At 37.3% G+C, this 20,982-nt stretch overlaps 1 protein-coding gene across 2 annotated transcripts in view; it reads left to right on the top strand.

Annotated features, from left to right (window-relative positions):
- The window catches only part of oxsr1b (oxidative stress responsive kinase 1b), a 56,189-nt gene that overhangs the window by 23,081 nt on the left and 12,126 nt on the right, over positions 1-20,982 (top strand). For both annotated transcript variants that reach the window (XM_051881917.1, XM_051881919.1), the window contains exons 3-5: positions 3,980-4,088; positions 13,173-13,314; positions 20,713-20,768. In XM_051881917.1, the coding sequence (XP_051737877.1) occupies positions 3,980-4,088; positions 13,173-13,314; positions 20,713-20,768 (307 nt within the window). The remainder of the gene's footprint in view (positions 1-3,979; positions 4,089-13,172; positions 13,315-20,712; positions 20,769-20,982) is intronic.

Genomic DNA, 20,982 nt, shown 5'->3' on the forward strand with positions numbered 1-20,982 from the left:
GAGAGAGAGAGAGTGTGTGTGTGTGTGTGTGTGTTTGGGTCATAAGGGGTGAGGGCACTGTGAGAATATCAGTGGGTCAAAGTTTAGTGAATATGTTGAAGTAAAGCACATAGTTGTGTGGATAGTTTCAATGCATAAGATTTTGACTGAATAACTAAATTGACCAATGTTTACCCTAGGCTTTAATGTAATTGTAATGCTATTTGAAATGTATACTGGAGAACATCATATATTGAGTGAGAAATTTGCCTTGAGGAAGAAGGAAAGTGTTTTTTTCCACTGGGCATAGTGGCAGAAAGGCAGTGACATAACCTCAGACAAAGAGTCTCAGTGCTTTTCTTTGCTCATCATGTCTCATTGTCCTCTGGACGTACACGAATCGGGTGGCAAACAGTCTCCCTGTCACCCTCCCTGCTCAGGCTATTGTGTTTGTCTCTCTCGGGTAGACATCGGCCAGCCACGCTGAGATGACCCTCGGCTTCTACTGTGAGAACGCAGATGGAGCCCTAGCCATTGAATGTCCAGAGACCTTCCTGTGCATTATTGTTTTCATTCGCCCTCAACCTGGTGTCCGTGGTGGAACTGGACACAGCCTTTGTGGAGCCAACCAAAGCTGACTAAATTGTTGAATTAAATCCAGCTTTGGGACAGAGGGGTGGGACGTACCCAGTGGCCCACTGTTGGGGTGTCAGTAACCCTACAGTGTTGGCACGAGAAGAGCTTTGTGTTGACTGGCATACATGATTGCACTTGTAAATTTATTTTTTGGGTCAGTGGAAAACATGGCTCATGTTGACATTTGAGGTCATTTGAGGACTCAACTTGGAAAGTTCAATTGCCATGAGTTGTTTTTCCGGAACTTGAAATGGCCTTTTTTCTTATTCACTTTTTATTTAATATTCAACCTGTCCCTTAACTCTTTCCCCTCCAGGTTTTTTTTAAAGTTGCCAGCCACCACCATTATTTTTTTTGATTATTTTCACAAAAACTTCATGGCCCCCAGAATATTTTGTTGTATGGATATCTGAACATGCAATGAACAGACTCTCTGCTTTTAAACAAAACAAAAAAAAACTAGCTTCATGCATTCTTTTTTAAACAAGTTTCATAAAAAAAAACCCAACATTTTGAGCAAAAAAACCTGAGAAAATTGCGTTTTTGCCAAAGACTTCATCTGGTTTGAAAGCTTGCACAGTCCTATAGCTCATCCTGGGTCGACATTTCATTCAGTAACGTTAGGCAGTTTAGATTTATATGCTGATCGTGTTATTTTACATATGTATATGATTACATATGCTTTCGCTTGTTTCTGCATCTTCTTCGCATGTGTTTTGATCAGGAGAATCAGTACTCTTTCAGAAGATTCGTAATGCCACCCTACCTTATAACAGTGAAAACACAGAAAGCCATAAAATTTCGTCTTTAGCACGGAAGTGTTTTCTCATTAAAGACGAGATAACTCATCAATGGCGGGGAAAGAGTTAACTTTAAGAAAATTGGTGCCCTTAATTACAACATGGCTGCATTTTTGCTACATTTCATTACCAAACTTGCATTCAAATCACAGTTAAGATGGAAGTGTTTGTGTAAATTGTATGCAGTTGTAAATGCAGACTTTAGAACAGGTTTAGTTGAGATATGCTGATCTCATACTTGGGTTTCTGCCATTTCTGTCTTTCCTGTAGTGTTGAACTATTGAGTAGTGATTCCAAAAGACTTGTTAAAATGTGGCTGATTTACACTTGACTTAAAGAGGACCTATTATGCCCTATACTATAATAGGTTTTCATGTTTGAATGTTCAAAAAAACACTATTTTTCACGTTTTACATTATTGTAGCACCTCTCTTTCCATTCTGAGAGTACTGCTCTGTTTAGTTCCTGTCTGTATGAAGCCCCTCTTTCCGAAAAGCGCAATGTGCTCTGATTGGTTGGCTGGACTAGTGTGTTGTGATTGGTCAACCGCTTTGAGTGTGTTTCTGAAATGTCATGCCCCTTACCATAATCGCGAGTTTCAAAACTCAACTCAAGTTTCGACTAGCACAACTCAACCAGGCCTCGCCCCTTTTTTGCGTATGCCTTGGAATTACTTAAATGAGGAATATTGTGATGTGTATATTTCTGGAAGAAAACTCAAGTTTCAGGGAATTCAGAAACAATGCTTACTGATATAGAGAATAAATAGCCTAATTCAGTTTAATATTATTATTAAGCTTCAGGGTTGTGGAATGAACAAGGTGTAAACTCATGTGGCCATTCATTAGCATTAAGCCTGCAGTTTTTTAGTTTCTGTTATTGATTGCTTTGCATTGCATGTAACAAATTGAACAAGACTGTGCCTGACAGCTAAATAGAAATGGCAGAATTGCTCTGTAATATCATTAGTAAGCCCCCACCATCAAATGACTTGGGGAGTGCTCAGAGTGATGGATTCGGCCACTGTGCCAACATTACCTCAGCTGTCAATCTCTCCGAGCTGCAAGGGTTTCACTTCAGCTGCTCCGTCAACTGGAAAGACTAGCAAATAAACAGGGGAATAGAGAAGAACTGCTTGTTTTTCCTTCTATCTTCAATTGCTGACAAATCCATGTAGCAGTGACAATTTTCTGATGGATATTGACAGTTATATATACACCTATTTATTTGGACACCTTGGTTGTTTGGAACAGGCTGTAAGGCAGTTAGATGAAGGTGTCATGGTGTTTATAGCATGCTTGGATTGATGCTGTTTATTTTTACAGTTTGTGCATGCTTTGCGGTCAGTAAAAGGGGCTGGAGGTGCTTCTTATACGAGTGAGCTAATAAAAACTACCTGAAGTACGTAAATATCTGCACTGAACCTGAAGATTTGCCAACTGTGCAACTGAGCCAGACTTGTTTAAACATTAATCCAGATCTGGAATGGCACCATTGTGAGGCACCACAGTTATTCGGTTAAGCCATGAGGCCCAGTGCATTCTGGACCACATACTGTGTAACTGTATACACAGTAAATGCCTTATGGAGAGCTGTTTCAGTCTGCGACCAGCACATGTACTGATTCCTGTGTTTAATGCTGTTTTTTAATTTTTTTAGAAATTGCTTACTGCACCTTTAATGTAATAAATAAAATGCAAAAGGCTACAATTTGATTAAATAAAAGTGTTCGCTGCATGTTACAGAGAAAAAATGCAGCGGAATTGCTTGCTCTACAGGCTCACGCTTTCAGAGCAGTTTGCAATCACCAAAAACCCAACAATTATGCTTTGATTTATGATTATTTGTGTTTATATAATTCATACCTGCAAACTCATCACCTTTTGGCCCCATATTTCCTCCATATAATGCCTAATAAAGCAGTGCTACTTTGTTTACAAAGGTAACTGGGGTTACCACTATATTTCTGCTCTTCCATCATCGCTATCTACTATTAGATTTATTAGCATTTTCATTCAGCAAATCTGCCATTTTTGTTGAGACCAATGTGAAGATCAACCCTTAATTTTACACAGCTTACACACAATGTTGCAAATGTTAACAGGTGGATCGACAAGAAGCTAATTTGCATAAAAAAATGTAGAATAATAAGGTTCTAGAATATTATGTACAGTCATATTTTAAATGAATAAATGTAATCATTTTGATTAAATTCCTTTTCTTAAAAAATGGTTTAAAGGCTGAAATTTGAGGTTTATAATTTTATAAATATTGTAATTTAGTAAAGTTGTTTAAATCATTGTTTTTACATTCATTTTATGGTTTAGGATGTTACCATAAACATTGATCTACATCTCTCTAAAACAATATTAATTTTATTTGTGGAGGTCTTAAAAAAGGTCTTAAAAAGCCTTAAATTTGATTTTTGCAGATGCTTTGCAGGAATCAGATTGGTTGTTTCATCCAATTTGTGCAGACTCTGAATCATTTAGAAAGGATATTGGTTAAATCAGGTTACTGTCAACAAAGAGTGATTGTCTCTCTTTTTTTCCCTCTCTCTCTAGAAAGAGATTCAGGCGATGAGCCAATGTCACCATCCCAACATTGTGTCGTACTACACATCGTTTGTGGTGAAGGATGAGCTGTGGTTGGTCATGAAGCTGCTCAGTGGTGGTAAGTCCTGCCCACCTGATCTTTTTCCTCCAGTCCAATCACTTAATTTCCATCTATTCCATTGGTTGCATCCAAGCACTGAAAAATGCCATTCAGTTATGTTGATTCCAATATTTATACAACATCCTGTGTGTACTGAGAGAACTTCATTTTTTTTTTTTTGAAGACAACATCTGAAGGAGCTTTGAAAGAAGTAAATTAATTATTAATCAGAAATGTTTTTTGTTTTTTTTTAAATAAAAAAAATCAAGACTATATTTTACTGACAACAAACTTTTGAACAGTAGTGTATAATTGGTCCTTCATCTATCAAATACTGTTTGGCTCAAATTAAAGTTTGCCTAAATATATAGATGGTTTCTCTTGGTAGTTGAAATACATTATGCATTTGTAATTCAGTTTTGAGTGCTATAACCACTGATTGGGATCTCAAATGAGCCGTTAGAATGATAATAGAGTCTGCCAGGAGATCCCCTACGGAGTTAATGAGAGGCCGCTGTTAATTACACCAGATGCATTAGTGCTGCAGCAGCCTGAGACTTTCAGGATGAGCGTTATTATGTCCAGCACAGGTATCTTCTGACAATCTAGTTAGTCTGGCTTTTGAGGAATTTCTCCTAAGACATGCACAGCATATCTTTGTCCTGACACATTAAGTTGTGCAAACGGATCAGAATTTGTTGTCTTTTTTGCAGCTGTGAAGGCGCTGTAAATAGTTTTATTTAGGGCTGCACATTATAAAATCTATATCATGGTATGGCTTAGTGTGATTGTCAAATTGCACAGGGTACGATTTAGTTTAAAAATATATTCTCTGCTGTTTTCAGAGTGAAGCGCAGCATTTGCACACGCATAGATCATGATACAGTGTTTCAGCAGTGCTTCATTATGAAACTGACAGCTCATATTTTTATTTGCTGGCAACCCGTAAAGATAAAAGCTCATTTGAAAATGAAGAAATTAAGGCATAGGTGTTAGTATTGTAATTTTAAAGTAAAATAAAATTATTTTTGTCACCAGATTTTATTTATTTTAACTCTTTCCCATTCCATTGACGGAATTTTCTGTCATTTATGAGACAACGCTTCACCGTCATTGAAGGAATTTCCCAGCTTTCTGTGTTTTCACTGTTATACGGTAGGCGCATCTTCTGAAAGAGTACAGAATCTCCTGATCAAAACACAAACAAAAAAGGAGCAGAAACAAGTGATAAAATCATTGCTTATGCATGCGATTTTCTCAGGTTTTTGTTCAAAATATTGCTTTTTTATGAAACTTACCCAGATTCAAGTGTTGATAAAAAATAATGCATGAAGCAGAGGCTCTGTTCTTTCATTTGATATATTTCATAAAGATATATTTCATAGATATTCATAAAACAAAATATTCTGGGAGCAATTACATTTTTGTGAAATTTATCAAAAACGCTGGTGGCTGGCAATAATATTATTACAATTTATTGCTTATTTTGTTTATTTTATTTAATAGTCACAATAATATATATATATATATATATATATATATATATATATATAGAGAGAGAGAGAGAGAGAGAGCGCATAATTATTATGCAAGCTGATTTTCTGATCATATTTTTTGTTCCAAGCACATTTTACCAATTCCAAACCACATCAATCTTAATAACTACTATTCATTTTGTATTTAATCATTTATAAGTGATATATAATTGTTCATGAAGTGTGGAAATGAAAAATGTCTTATAATGAGGTGTGCATAATTATTAAGCAGGTTTTCTTTTACAGATAAAATGAGCCAAAAAAGAGACTCAGACTGAAAAAGTCAAAAATAATTAAATGCCCATGAGAAGGATGCAGTACTAGAAATTGCAAAGTTAAAGCATGAGCATTGGACATTAAAACGCTCATTGGGTCAACAGGGTCAGACAAAAACAGGTGGATAAGAAAAGACACATGTTAACTGCCAAAGAATTAAGAATTAAGGTAAAGAATTAAGTGTGAAACCGTCAGGAACCCTTTAGTCTCCAGCGCCACCATTTTCCAGAACCGCAACCTACCTGGAGTCTCCAGAAGTGCAAGGTGTCAGGATCTCAGAGACCTTGGGTTAGGTAAAGAATCGTTTTGGGAGTTGTTTGTGGTGCTGGTCCTTCAAGAGTCACTTTCTATCTGTCTGTCTATAAAGCCTATAAAAAAAAAAACAGTATTCATGTATTTTACATAGATCACAAGAACACACAGGATAAACACAAACCAAACTACACATTAACGAGAAATGGACAGAACCAGGGGTATAAATAGACAGGAGGTAATAAGAGAACTCAATTAGACACATAATCAGTAACTAAGGAACCTAATTAGAAACACAGGCAATCAGGAACAGAGCAAACAGAGTGAAAAACAAAATCAAAATGTTATAGTCCTATGAAAACTTTTATTTTTTAAACTCTTCACTTTATGGTTACTGAAATAAATTTGAGTTGATTCTTGTAAAGAGTAAACCCAAGTATAACCACCCGATTTTTCAGGTTTTTCCCAAATCTTTCAGCTTTACAAGGATTTCACGCTCAAAAAAAGTCTTCCAATATTATGCAGCTCTGGTTTTAATTCAGAGTTTTAAACAGCACGTTTTGCTTCTTGCTTGCACTGCGTCCTTAAGCTCCAGTAGTGCTCCTGTCTTTCCAAACCCCATTGTGTAAAGCTACTGCTGAGAGTTTGATGATATGTTTCAAGCCAGCGTGTAATGCTCTGTCCCAGACGCAGCCAAGTGCTGGACAGGGAGATTATAGTCTGGCTCGTGCTGACACTGACAGCCGTGGGACGCAGCCTTTCTTCCCCCGGTGCAGAGCTGAAATCACTCTGTCTGGATAATCGCTGTTCATTTTACGCCTGTCATCAGCTGCCGTGCCCTCCTCCTTCTGCTTCTGCCAGCTGAAGATGCTCAGGTGGCACACTGCCCATCTTAAATATGAAGGTAGGACATGACAGGTCTCACAGCTGGACTCGATGTTGTGCCTGGCACACAGGGCACATCACAGTGGGCTTCATCTTAAATAATAATGGCTCTCTTATCAAGTCGGGGAGGCAGCTAGTTTAAACATAACAGATACTGCTGTGTTTTTATTGTGTAAAAAAAGGGGTAGGGGCCTTAAAAGGATAGTTAAGCTAAAAATGAAAATTGGCATTTACTCAACCCTTATGTCATTCCAAACTGACTTTCTTCTGTGGAACACAAAAATGAAAATAATGTTTTTTTTGTCCATACAATAAAAGTCAATTGGGTCCAATCAGCTTTGTTTTAGACCCTATTGACTTCCCTTGTATGGACAAAAACAGTTCAAAAACATTCCTCAAAATATCTTCTTTGGCATTTTGCATGAACAATAAAGTTTGAACAACAGATTTGGAATGATATGAGGGTGAGTAATTGATAACAGTTTTCATTTTTGGGTGAACTATCCCTTTAAATATGAAGGCAAAAAAATTCCAATCCTCTTCAGTGAACAGTTAAAGGGTTAGTTCACCCAAAAATGAAAATGCTGTCATTTATTACTCTCTCATGTCGTTCCACACCTGTAAGACCTTCGTTCATCTTCGGAACACAAATTAAGATATTTTTGATGAAATCCGATGGCTCACTGAGGCCTACATAGACTGCAATAGTACTTCCTCTCTCAATATCCATAAAGGTACTAAAAACATATTTAAAACAGTTCATGTGAGTACAGTGGTTCAATATTAATATTATAAAGCGACGAGAATATTTTTTGTGCGCCAAAAAAACAAAATAATGACTTTTTAACAATATCTAGTGATGGCCGATTTCAAAAAACTGCTTCGGAGCTTTATGATTATTTTGTGTCGAATCAGTGATTCGGATTGCGTATCAAACCACCAAACTGCTGAAATCATGTGACTTTGGCGCTCCGAACCACTGATTCGATTCGTAAAGCTCCGAAGCTTCACGAAGCAGTGTTTTGAAATCAGCCATCACTAGATATTATTAAAAAGTCGTTATTTTGTTTTTTTTGGCACACAAAAAATATTCTCGTTGCTTTATAATATTAAGGTAGAACAACTGTACTCACATGAACGACATGAGGGTGAGTAATTAATGACATTATTTTCATTTTTGGGTGAACTAACCCTTTAAAGAGCTGTTCTGCTCAAAGCCATCTGTTGGTTGGTAGCTTGAAGTTGTCCTTGAAATGTGATCTCTACGTGTTTAACCGTCCCAACTTGACAGAGACATTTGTAATATTCCCTTTGACAGCTGTCAGATGTGATGACGTAAATAGGAATGTGATTTTACATGAAGCTGCTTGGTGGCATTCCATAGTATCAGCATAGGAAGTGTGTTTAGGAAAGAACTATGAAACAATTGATCTCAATATCGTTTTTTTTTTTTAAATGCAGTGTTGTTTTTCAAAGAAATACGTTTTGTCATTCCCTCCACTTCCTGTGTACTCTATACTGTCCTGTATCATAAAGGCGAAAGGGCCTTAAATTGAATTTAAAAAAAGAATAATACATTTCATAGTTGCTTTATTCACTCGTGGCTTTAGAGGAAGACCAGATCTGGCAGAAAGTCAGCTTCTCAGCATGGCCTATTTGTTAGGTACAAAGGTATGTGAGATAGGGACACGATCAATAACTTCATTAGCACAAAGCACAAAAAAGTTTGTCCTCTCTGGCCTCTGAACAGCACTTGTGAGTAGATCTTTTACAGCTAGGATGGGAGTTTTACAACTTTACAAGCACACATTGTTGGCTGTTACCTGTGTGCTGCACTGGATATATATGGGTCATTCTACACAACAGGTGCCATTTATGTACGTGTAAAAACAGAAAAATGTCTATTATCTCTTTCTTTCTATCTATCTTTCTTTCTATTTATTTATAAAGCACATTTTGGAGACTTAGCATATTATACACGTATAAGTACGAAAACACACACACAGACACACACATACTATAAGGAATTTCAACATAAACTCTGCCTTCTTGAATGTGAATTTTTTTCTAGTCTTGAATGTGACTTTTTTTTCATCCAGCAAGCAGATTAACCAGAGCAATTGAAATTTTTGGTGCAATAATATTTTAAGCTGTCGCTATCTTGTAGGTTTTAAGCACAGTGTTTTGAAATATGGCATTGTGCCCATAGTGACTCACAGCCCACTGAGAGACAACAGATGCTTCCTATCTTCCTTTTATTCCCTCTGCTCCTCCACCCTTATTTTCTTGGAGTAATCTTTCCCTCACCAGCAGCCCCGTATGGCCCTGTGCCCTTTGGCCCAGTGGGCACGACATGGCATGTTCCACCCACACCAATGCAGAATCCTTAGGAAGGCAGCAGTGTCAGATAGTCTGGCAACTGTTGGACAAAGAGTCATTTTCTTTTCCTGTTGCGGAAGCATAATTGGAATTACAGAATGTAGATTTCCTGGTGATACATTTCCTCGAAGTGTCATGAGAGAATATCAAGAATGCTTTTGTACCACATGGTCACTGTTAAAGCTACTTTCAAGAGTATTTGGAATGAGAGTTTGGCTCATGTGAATAAGATGTAAATCGATTTAGTCATATCTCCATCACACCTCAGCATGGGGCTTCACATGATTGAGGCGTTCCAGGATGAGCAACATTCTTGGGTTCCGACACGGGAAGTTTTGTTGATGAGCCCCTTACATTCATAGTTAAGGATTAGTTTATTCAAAATTGAAAATTTTGTCATTTATGTTGCTCTTAAAGGGATAGTTCACCAAAAAATGAAAATTATCCCTCAAGCCATCCTAAGTGTATATGACTATCTTCTTTCAGACGAACGCAATCGGAGATATATTTAAAAATATCCTTAGTCCTCCAAGGTTTATAATGGTTGTGAATGAGGGGCCGTGTTTTGAAGTCAAAAATAATGCATCCATCCATAAAGTAATCCATACGACTCTAGGGGGTTAATAAAGGCCTTCTGAAGCGAAGCAAAATAATAATTGTAAGAAATAATTGTAAGAAAAATATCTATATGGATTTTTTACTTCAAAACGCGGCCCTCCAATCACAACCATTATAAACCTTGGAGGACTATGGAAAGAAGAAATAGAAAGAAGAAAAGAAGATATCTGAAAGAAGATAGTCATATACACCTAGGGTGGCTTGAGGGTGAGTAAATCATGGGATAATTTTTCATTTTTGGGGTGAACTATCCCTTTAACCCATGTGATTTTCTTCAACGAGATGCTAACGAGATTAATATCAACTTAAACACATTGTTTGTTCACCCAAGAATAAAAATCATGTCATCATTTACTCACCCTCAAATCATTCCAAACCCTATCTCTTTCTTCTGAGAAACACAAAAGGCGATATTAAGCAGAATGTTCAAGCTGCTCTTTTCCATACAATGAAAGTGAATGGTGACCAGAATTCAAACTCCAAAAATGAAATAAGAAGGAAGAAGGAAATATAGACCACAATTCATACTATTTCCATATAGCTTTTATAGTGCCTTTTGTTTTTTTTTGTAGTGTGAGAACGTATACCATTTATGTATGGAAAAGAGCAGTGTGAACATTCTGCTTAATATCTCCTAAAGTATGAAACATGAGGGTGAGTAAATGATGTCACAAAATTATTTTTGGGTGAAAAACACTGTCTTAAAGTTAATTTTAACCCTATAGCTCAAGATATTGAGGGGAGTTGTATAGGAAATTACTACATTTTTATCTCTCCTGTTCTCTGACCCTCCTGGTGTACACTAAGCATTTTTGCTGGTTTTGTTCAGTAGCCTCACCCATCAGCCTCACACAGATTTGTAAACTAATGTGGTGTCATTTGCCAAGATCTCTCTCTCTCTCTCTCTCTCTCTCTCTCTCTCTCTCTCTCTCTCTCTCTCTCTCTCTCTCTCTCTCTGTCTCTCTCTGTGCTGGAGCTTGACTGCTCTTAATCCAGGTCGTAGCCGTCACTGAAATTTGATGTGTTGTTCGCACAGTCAGCAGTGCACTGGCTTCATGCCACACACATGCCCACACACACACTTTCACGGTCTCATTTTTCTTTCATTCGAATGCTCACTTATTTGAGTTTTTATATAAAACAACCTTCAGGCCACTTGGAGGTCGACAGTGCCCTTTTTAAACCACAGAAATAGATTGAACCGTAGAAAGAAGAAAAAAAGAAACCAAAATAAGAAAACACATGGGCCATTTTTCTGTTTCTTGGAATCACTTTTACCATGAACTAGGGCGTGGGTGTGATAAACTACCTTGATTTCCTAGGCTGTACGATCTCTCAGTTTTTCCTGGTGAGTCATGCTGCACTTTGAAAATACAGTATTCTAAGCCTGTGTGAAATTGTATATCTCTTTTCACTCTTTTGAATATATTCAGTATATGTATTTTTGTATTTGCCATTTAAAGGGTAAGTTCACCCAAAAATGAAATTTCTGTCATTTATTACTCACGCTCATGTCGTTCCAAACCTGTAAGACCTTCATTCATCTTCGGAACACAAATTAAGATATTTTTGATGAAATCTGAGAGGTATATGACTCCTCCATAGACCTTCAAGGTCCAGAAAGGTACTAAACACATTGTTAAAACAGTCGACGTGACTGCAGTGGTTCAACCTTAATTTTATGATATGAAGAGAATACTTTTTGTATGCAAAAACAAAACAAAAATAATGACTTTATTTAACAATGTCTTCTCTTCTGTGTCATTCTCGTACGCTGTTTAGGCTCAGCGCTTCCAGGTTCCACGTCAAAACGCCGACTCATTATTGGCCGACGTTGGTCACGTGAGCAGCACAACGCATGGATGTGATGCTGACGCAGGAGCCGGCCAATAATGAGCTGGCATTCTGATGTAGAACCTGGAAGCGCTGAACACAAAAAGTATTCTTGTCGCTTCATAACATTAAGGTTGAACCACTGTAGTCACGTTGATGATGTCTTTACCTCTTTGAATGTGGTAATTATGTTGCTTTTTATGGGGGATAAAAAATCCTCTCTGATTTCATCAAAAATATCTTCATTTGTGTTCCGAAGATGAATGAAGGTCTTATGGGTGTGGAACGACATGAGGGCGAGTAATTAATGACAGAAATTGCATTTTTGGGTGAACTAACCCTTTAATATAATGTTTCCATCCTTAAGAAATATCCTAAAGTGATTTTGCTATTAAATATCTTGTGCCTCTGGACTGTCGCTCTGCCCCTCAAAAACACTGGCCAGCCGCCCACTCTGCTGAAGGCACGCTGCTGGACTTCCTCTCCCCCGGAGGGTTTAAAGTTCCGCTTTTGGCGTCAGTGAAGAGAACCCTGTGATGCCATGGCAGTTTCTTAGAATTTCATTTCAGGGAGTTTAGATTACTTGAGCTAAGTAGGATGCTATTTGCTATTAGTTCACTCCAACTTTTCACATGGATAGGAATTACATATGCAACTCTAGGGTGGTTGCATGAACAGATCATCTTTGTCTAAGTGATGTCTGAAATGAGGCCGTTCAGAGCGTTCCCTGACACATGGAGGCCAGCAGTCTTTTTGGTTTATGTCGTTTACATCAGCTCCCTCAGGAGCTTTTGTCTGTCTGTGCTGTTTGCGGGAGGTGCTGGCCGTTCTCCAGCTCAAAAAATGGCCTAACTGGTTAATAAAGTTGCTGATAGAACATTCTCTTCATCGACTCTTGGATATGCCTTAATTAAATGTCATGGGAAAAATAAGGATTGACAGATTGTTTTCCTAAAACATCTGCTTTGGGTGTCCATATTTCTGTCCCTTAGGGTTAAAACAATGTTTGTTTGTTGGGTGTCCCGTAATCAAGTTAAGTGTATATATAAACAGCACTTAAAAGCTATGTTTTTAAAGTGACAAAGATTCTTGGGAAGCAGCCAGAGCCAGTTATTGTAGATTATGAAATTTGTGTCTGACCTTCTGAAAAAGCTTTAAGGTCATGCATGCAAGCCAAGTGCACAAGAATGAAGCCATCAGCCTTTGATGTGTTAAGTCTAGTATATAGCATGTGCCCTTTCGCAGATGCTCTTCTAGTATTCGCACTTGTGATATTAATGACAGTACAACATACTGACAGCTCTCTGTGTTGTCTTTGTTGCAGGCTCGGTGTTAGATGTGATAAAGCACATCATTTCAAAGGGGGAACACAAGACCGGTGTGCTGGATGAACCCAGTATAGCTACGGTGCTGAAAGAAGTCCTTCAGGGTCTTGAGTACCTCCACAAAAATGGCCAGATCCACAGGTAACACACTTCTCACTTTTGGAAAGGTTTTTGAATACTTAGTCATTATTTAATCACCCTCATGTTGTTCTAAACCTGTATGCTGTTATTTTTTCTGTTTAACAGAATTTCAAAGAATATTCATGCAGCTCTTTTCCATACAAGTTTATAGTGATCACATCAGTGAAACTCCAAAAAATGACAAAAAGAAACCTATGAATAATCATTTAGGCTGATTTATGAACTTGTTCACTCAAAAGAACTGGTTTGAAAGAACGATTCATTAACAAATCAGACTGATTTGCTTGTTAATTAGTCAAATGACTCTGTGATTCTTTAACCACACTCTCAAAGGGGAAGATTTTCAGGGAATAATAACTTGAATTTTGGCCTGTTTTTCACACAAAGTTATTGTAGGATTCAGAAGACTTGGAATATCGTACACGAGTTTATATGGAATACTTTTATGGTGCTTTACAGACTGTTGTATGGACAAGATCTGTGTTGGAAAAAAAACAGCATACAGGTTTGAAACGACATGAGAATGAGTAAATAAAGACAGAATTTTCATTTTTAAATGAACTGTCTCTTTAAGACTCGACTGTTTTCAACACAAAGAAGGTCTGTAGGATGCCTCTGGACCGAGACTCCATTTAATCAGCCTAATCTCAGATGATGAATGATGGAATTAATGAATTCCGTTTCAGAATCAACATCTGCTTGAGTTTCCAATGGAAATCCATGGAAAAACTGAGTGAGCTGTCTAGTCTAATCGTACCCTTCAGTCTTGTATCATTAAATCTTTAAAACATACAAATCTCAGTTGATGTAGGCCAAGCGTATATGGCCATTTTATTTCCAATCTTTTAGTAAGCTCATCAAAGATCCCTTTGCTAGTTTATCTGAGACATTCATCTTCAGACGTCAATACTCTCTTTGCGGTGATGACTCACTGATGGTTAATTTAAGTCATCTGTCTGTTTCTTTCTCTCTATTGCTCCCTTTTTTATATTAATTGCTTTCTTCTCATATGCCTTGTTCTCTCTATACACGCACGGGCCTGTTAAAGCAGACAGTGTAAATAATTCACAGGCTTTTAGTCTGGTTAAATGCCCATGACTTGCAAGCTGGACTCTGAATCTCAATGAAGGAGACCTTGTCTTTTTGCTCTCTGCTGTGCCGCCAGTGTGACGGGAGGTAATTTTTGACTTGCTAGAAGCTTGTTGGAGTGTTTTTTTAGATGTCTGACACAAATGCATAAGCAAATTTAGTTTTTTTAGTTTGTTGCCTTTGGACACAGATTTTGGACTTTTATTATGTAGCCAGATCTTGTTTCCCTGTGTTGGCATGTTGTATGTTAGATGGGACATATAGAGTGGTACAGGTATGACATCACTTTGTAGACCAAAACCCGGAAGTGTGTTAGCATTTTAGCACTTCCGGTTCCATCATCCCAAAGTCAATGGGTTTTTTGAATGGGATTTTGGTTAAAAGGCTGAAATAAGGTCTGTGGTGAACACAAGCTCAAGACAATTTCACGTTTTATTCTACGGCATAACACATCAGTATTACCCCGCTCGTGATTTTTTTTAAGCTGTTACATGGTTTGAAAAAGGCATTTGCTAACAAATGGCTAAATTGGACTACAGAGGCTGTCTTGGACATTAAACGTCATCACGGCAAACAGGTAAGCTCAGTCCGCTTTTACAGCCTCATTATGCTTACAATTGTCCTCTTAAAAACTATTCTAACTCAAACGTTCTGGGAAAATGTTTTTATATAAAAACTGAAAGAGTTTAGTGGAGGTCGGAAGCTTAGTGGTGGTGACGTTGAACTCATTCGTTTATAGCCTACCTTTAGCTTTGGCAACTGCATTTAGGCTTCAAAATTCTCCAAACTTCGTGTGGCCTTCAGATTAGCTCAAGAACAGTGCCTAGAGAGCTTCATAGAATGGGTTTCCATGGCCGAGCAGCTGCATCCAAGTCTTACATCACTAAGTGCAATGCAAAGTGTTGGATGCAGTGGTGTAAAGCACGCCGCCACTGGACTCTAGAGCAGTGGAGACGTGTTCTCTGGAGTGGCGAATCACGCTTCTCTGTCTGGCAATCCGATGGACAAGTCTGGGTTTGGCGGTTGCCAGGAGAACGGTACTTGCCTGACTGCATTGTGCCAAGTGTAAAGTTTGGTGGAGGGGGGATTATGGTGTGGGGTTGTTTTTCAGGGGTTGGGCTTGGCCCCTTAGTTCCAGTGAAAGGAACTCTTAATGCTTCAGCATGCCAAGACATTTTGGGCAATTTCATGCTCCCAACTTTGTGGGAACAGTTTGGGGATGGCCCCTTCCTGTTCCAACATGACTGTGCACCAGTGCACAAAGCAAGGTCCATAAAGACATGGATGAGGGAGTTTGGTGTGGAGGAACTTGACTGGCCTGCACAGAGTCCTGACGTCAACCCGATAGAACACCTTTGGGATGAATTAGAGCGGAGACTGCGAGCCAGGCCTTCTCGCCAACATCACTGCCTGACCTCACAAATGTGCTTCTAGAAATCAAAAATTCCCATAAAAACACTCCTAAACCTTCTGGAAAGCCTTCCCAGAAGAGTTGAGGCTGTTATAGCTGCAAAGGGTGGGCCAACTCCATATTAAACCCTACGGATTAAGAATGGGATGTCATTAACTAATTAATCACACATTTTTCTGTAATTAATCACGAGTAATATATACTTTTTTTGTATTGTAATAATTTCACATTTAATCTCCAAATTAATGTTGAAACAACATAAAGACAGTATATTTTAAATATTTGATCTATACAATGAAATATTCAGAAATTGACTAAAGTTATCAAACACAAATTTTTATTCATTTTTATTAAAGCTACAAAAGTTATTCAGTTAACTGTGAGTGATTTTCCTTTACTTTTCTTTGATTAACGTTAATGACGGACTGTAGCAGGTTTATTAAGCTGCTGTCACTTTAAGACCTGCCACACATGACACGGATTTGCATCCTATTTTCTCACAACTCTTTACGGTAATTTAAGACTTTATTTGACTCATTTAAGACTGTTTACGAGGATACTTGATAAAACGGGCATTTCGGCATAATTTGTGCTTTTTTCCATTCAAGCGCGAAAGAGCTTTTGTTAACGTGTTAATTTTTCATGGTAACACATAGGTCGGTTCATCAAATTATCAATCAATATTTTTGTTTCACTGCCAAAAAATAAATAAATAATAAAAAAAATCTAACTTTTATAAGTACATTATCATATAAAGCTAGTAAACATGAACTAAAAGCCACAAAACTCCTTTAAGCATGTGTCAGGAGGATGTATTCTGAATCATATGTGTGAAAGGTGAAGAGGGTTTGAAACAACATCTATGTTTGCATATGCCCGTGGTGTGTGCCGCAAGGAGGGAGTCACACAGCGCCCCCCACATCCCTGGAGGATGCAATTAGACACTGTGGCTTAAGGCTGGCATGAAGTCAGTTGTCAAAATGGTGTGAAGCAGCAAAATTCTTCATCATCCTCACTGCCCTGTGAAGTGCAGCAGATGGGCGTAAAAACCAACTCGCCCATCTACTCTCTCCCTCATGACTTCTTGTACAGTCTTTCACCCTCGCCACAGTTTAAGAACAATCTTGTTTGTCGATGTTGAGCTTTGAGCTTCTCTCTGCTCTGGTGTGATTGGACTCAAATGGACTCTTTGGGTCTGTCCTCACACTGAGGCTCTCTTTGTTATGAGTGTCAGCTGGGGAAACCAGAACATGTTGTCATGGCTCCCACAGAGGGGTGACATCATTGCTTAGGCTATAAGAGATCTGTATCACTTAGATCTCAGGAAACCATTCCGCTTTTGTTCTGACATTCTTTGGATTGCCGAGTGCCATCTGGGTTTTATATGGTGATGCAGTTGCGTTATGGGAAGTTTTTGAATGTCTGAACCCTGTAGTATGATTATCATTCCCCTAATAATCTACCACCAAGGCTTCCTTGTCCTCAGAGCTTCCAAGTTTGTAAGATAAAATATGAATGGGCATTTTTGACCGTTTTAATTTTTAGATTTTTCTTTAATTAATATATTTTTTTAACATAAAAAAAAAACAAAAAAAAAAACATTTGTCATAGTCTCGATGCAGATTGAAAGATTTTTAAACTATTTTAGAATAAAGATTTGCTTTAGTAGTGGTAGTAATAATACATTGTTAAAAATAAAAATGAATATTTTACACGTATATACTTAGACGCTTTTATCCAAAGTGACTTAAAAATGACAAATGCAACAAAGTAGGGATGTAACGGTACATGTATTTGTCACGGTATGGACGTCATGGTTCGGTGCATACAGTCAGACGACGAATACAGTCAGTCACAGGCAATCCACACTCCAATCCAGAAGGGGCGTGCGCGGTAATGCAACACTGTTTGCTAACTGCCACAACAGGAAAAAGCGCAGAAGAACAGACGATCTATGCGTATGTAGATATGAGCTGCGACTGAAATCGCGTACTGTTGAGTAGGTACTACATTTACATTTAAATTTACTTCACGACCGTTGAAAAAGTATATAGTATATTCTATATAGTACGAATTCGTGTAGTATGAATGAATTCGGACGTACTACATCCGCTATGTTGTTACTGTCACATGACCTACCAGCGTCAGTTACGTCCCTTCAACTCCATTCACAAATCCGTTCCCGTGGCCTCATGGGATAGTAAAGTGTCCATCATATGCATGCACACTTCAGAATTTCACCGGAAGTAGTAAGTCATCTGGGTATTTTCACCTACTGTTTTTCGAATGCTGTGAATTCTGACATACTACTCTGTTCGCATACTGTTTTTCACATACTGTAAGTATTCGATTTCGGACGCAGCGATGGTGATCTCTCAACCAGTGTTTCAACCACGGAAAGACATCAATAAAACAGCTTGAAAATATCTCACATAGCATTACATTTACCTCAGGCAAGTCATTTAGTGTCCACAGCATGTTAGTTCACTAGAGAAATTAACTATAGAGGGGAGCGTTTCACTAAATATATGCATTATTTTAGCTTATATATTCTTTATATTTACTTTACCTGTTAGTAATGTCTTATTTAATATATGTTTAAATAAATTTGTTATGAAAACAAGTTATGACAGTAACTGTGTAAATGATTATATTTAAAAAATGAATTGAAGAAAAATAATTTTATAATTAGATTTAGAAGTTAATGCAAAACTTGCCTTATGTGCAATTTACATTTTTTTTTATTTGATTGTTGATTATTATACAATAACACAAGAAGTGCTAGCAATACAAAGTTTGAAACATTGCCTTGAATAGTACAAGCTTGAACTGGGATGCATTTAAGAAACAGTGAAAGCATAGAAGAAGATTTTTTGTCTTAGTTATAATAATTGATATAAAATATTAGATCATCTTACTTTTAGAAGTTGAATTAATAGTATTTTTAGGGTAAGCATTAAAATCTATGCATTGTATAAAGCATTTAAAAAGTTAGAACTATATATATATATATATATATATATATATATAACTAGAATTTATAAAGTGACAATAAATAATAAAGGCAGTTTTTTGACTCTTCATATCACAAGCTTCAAATCTGTTCAGCCCCTGGGGAGTAAAAGTGCCTGTAATTGAAGAAAACCATATGTGTAAATACAGTATGCTGTACTATTCACACGCATATCAACCACATATCCTGTTCACCGTATCTTGTTCTTCAATATTTACTGTATATCTTATTTTCCAAATCAGACATGTTCTCTCCTCTCAGTGCCCTGTCTGAGAAGTATGCAAGCGATTATCAGCTGTGCTCACAGACGGCAGGAGTGTTACCAACCACTCTAATAGTCTCCAAACATCTTTTACGCTTCAAGAACACCTCCAAATGTGCATGAGTTTGGAGTGGACATGTGTTAGTATGTTTTGATATGCCCAGCAGGGCCTCTCAGAATATGTTGGTCCATGTGTGTGACTGTGTGGGCTCATACTGCAGAAAGGTTGCAATTATGGTTTTGCACCCCTAATGAGCATAATTGCATATCGTCATGGCAAGAGAATGTAACCGTTATGATAACAGAAACAAAGTCTTCTTATTATGTTCAAAAGTTCATTTACTTTCTGTCATCAGCTTCAGTTTAATTCATATCTCTGCTGCCCCCAGCTGGACAGTAAAAATTAATGCAAGAAAATTATAAGCTTATCCCTTTAGCAGGCTCATCACACAGGATGTATTGTAATTAATAGTTAACGTAATAAATAATGCAAGTAATACATCGAAATGAATAACCTGTTCATGTGAGCTAAATTTAACCATATTAAATATATTCTTATGGGTTCCACTGGCATCTTAAAGGGATAGTTCTCCCAAAAATGAAAATGTTGTCATTACTTACTCACCCCCAAGTTGTTCTAAACCTGTATGAGTTTCTTTCTTCTGTTGAACTCAAATGAAGGTATTTTAAAGAATGTGAGTAACAAGACCGTTGATGGCACCCATTGACTTCCACTGTAGGAAAAAAAAATAATAATATGGAAGTCAATGGGTGTCATCAACATTCTTTAAAATATCTTCTTTTGTGTTCAACAGAAGAAAGAAACTCATACAGGTTTGGAACAACATGAGTAATTGATGACAAAATTTTAATTTTTGGGTGAACTTAAAGTCTTAAATATAATATCATACAAGAGTTCTGAATATCCAGCTAATATCCATGATTGCAAGAGTTGCTTTTATATAGAGTAATTTACAACATCTCTGACAACATTTTGCTAGCCAGTTTTGAATATTTTTTCCCACAATTGAAAATAATTTCATTTCAGCACACTGAAATGACTTTCTATACAAGGACACAGAACCTGAATGTCTACAGTATCATAAAACATGACTGTAAACATTATTTATTCTCAAAATATCTAATGATACATTAATTAATCTCCTTTGGTTGCTCTTTTGAATCTCAGGCTTGAAAGTTAGGTAGGAAACACATTCAGATTCTCCCTGGATTGAAGTACAAATCTAGATCTCTGTGTTACACAAACACACACATGACTTGATCAGTTATGGAGAAGAGCAGATGTCTGCTGGCTTTCAGCTGAGTGTTAAACACAGGGCAGAGGGACAAATATAGTATTGATCTTTGCGTCTAAACAAACAGGAGTTTGTCACCATGACCACATTTGTCTGGATTCTATAGCTTTAGTACCAGCCACACACAGAAACATCATGCACACATATTATTTCTACTCATTTTATTCTGGTTGAATTCTCCTTTTGTCCTTTATTATTATATTCATAATACTGTTTCATGAAACTGTTGTCTGACCAGTATGATCCACATCTGTATTCTTGCACAGCTGTTTGTGTGTCTAAAGACAGACCCTGTGTTTGTCTGCAGGGATCTTAAAGCTGGAAACATCCTGCTGGGGGAGGACGGGTCAGTGCAAATCGCAGGTACCAACTTTCTGTTTAACTGCAGTGTCACAATTCACTACTGCTTAACAGTGAATGTGCTTATTATAGTCTAGATAATTAAAAAAAAAAAAACTGTAATATTGTGAAATATTATTACAATTTAAATTAACTATATTTTAAAACATGATTTATTCCTGTGATGGCAAAACTGAATCTTCAGTGTCACGTGATCCTTCAAAAATCATTTTAATAT

Source organism: Ctenopharyngodon idella, chromosome 23, assembly GCF_019924925.1.
Source record: "Ctenopharyngodon idella isolate HZGC_01 chromosome 23, HZGC01, whole genome shotgun sequence".
NCBI lineage: Eukaryota > Metazoa > Chordata > Actinopteri > Cypriniformes > Xenocyprididae > Ctenopharyngodon > Ctenopharyngodon idella.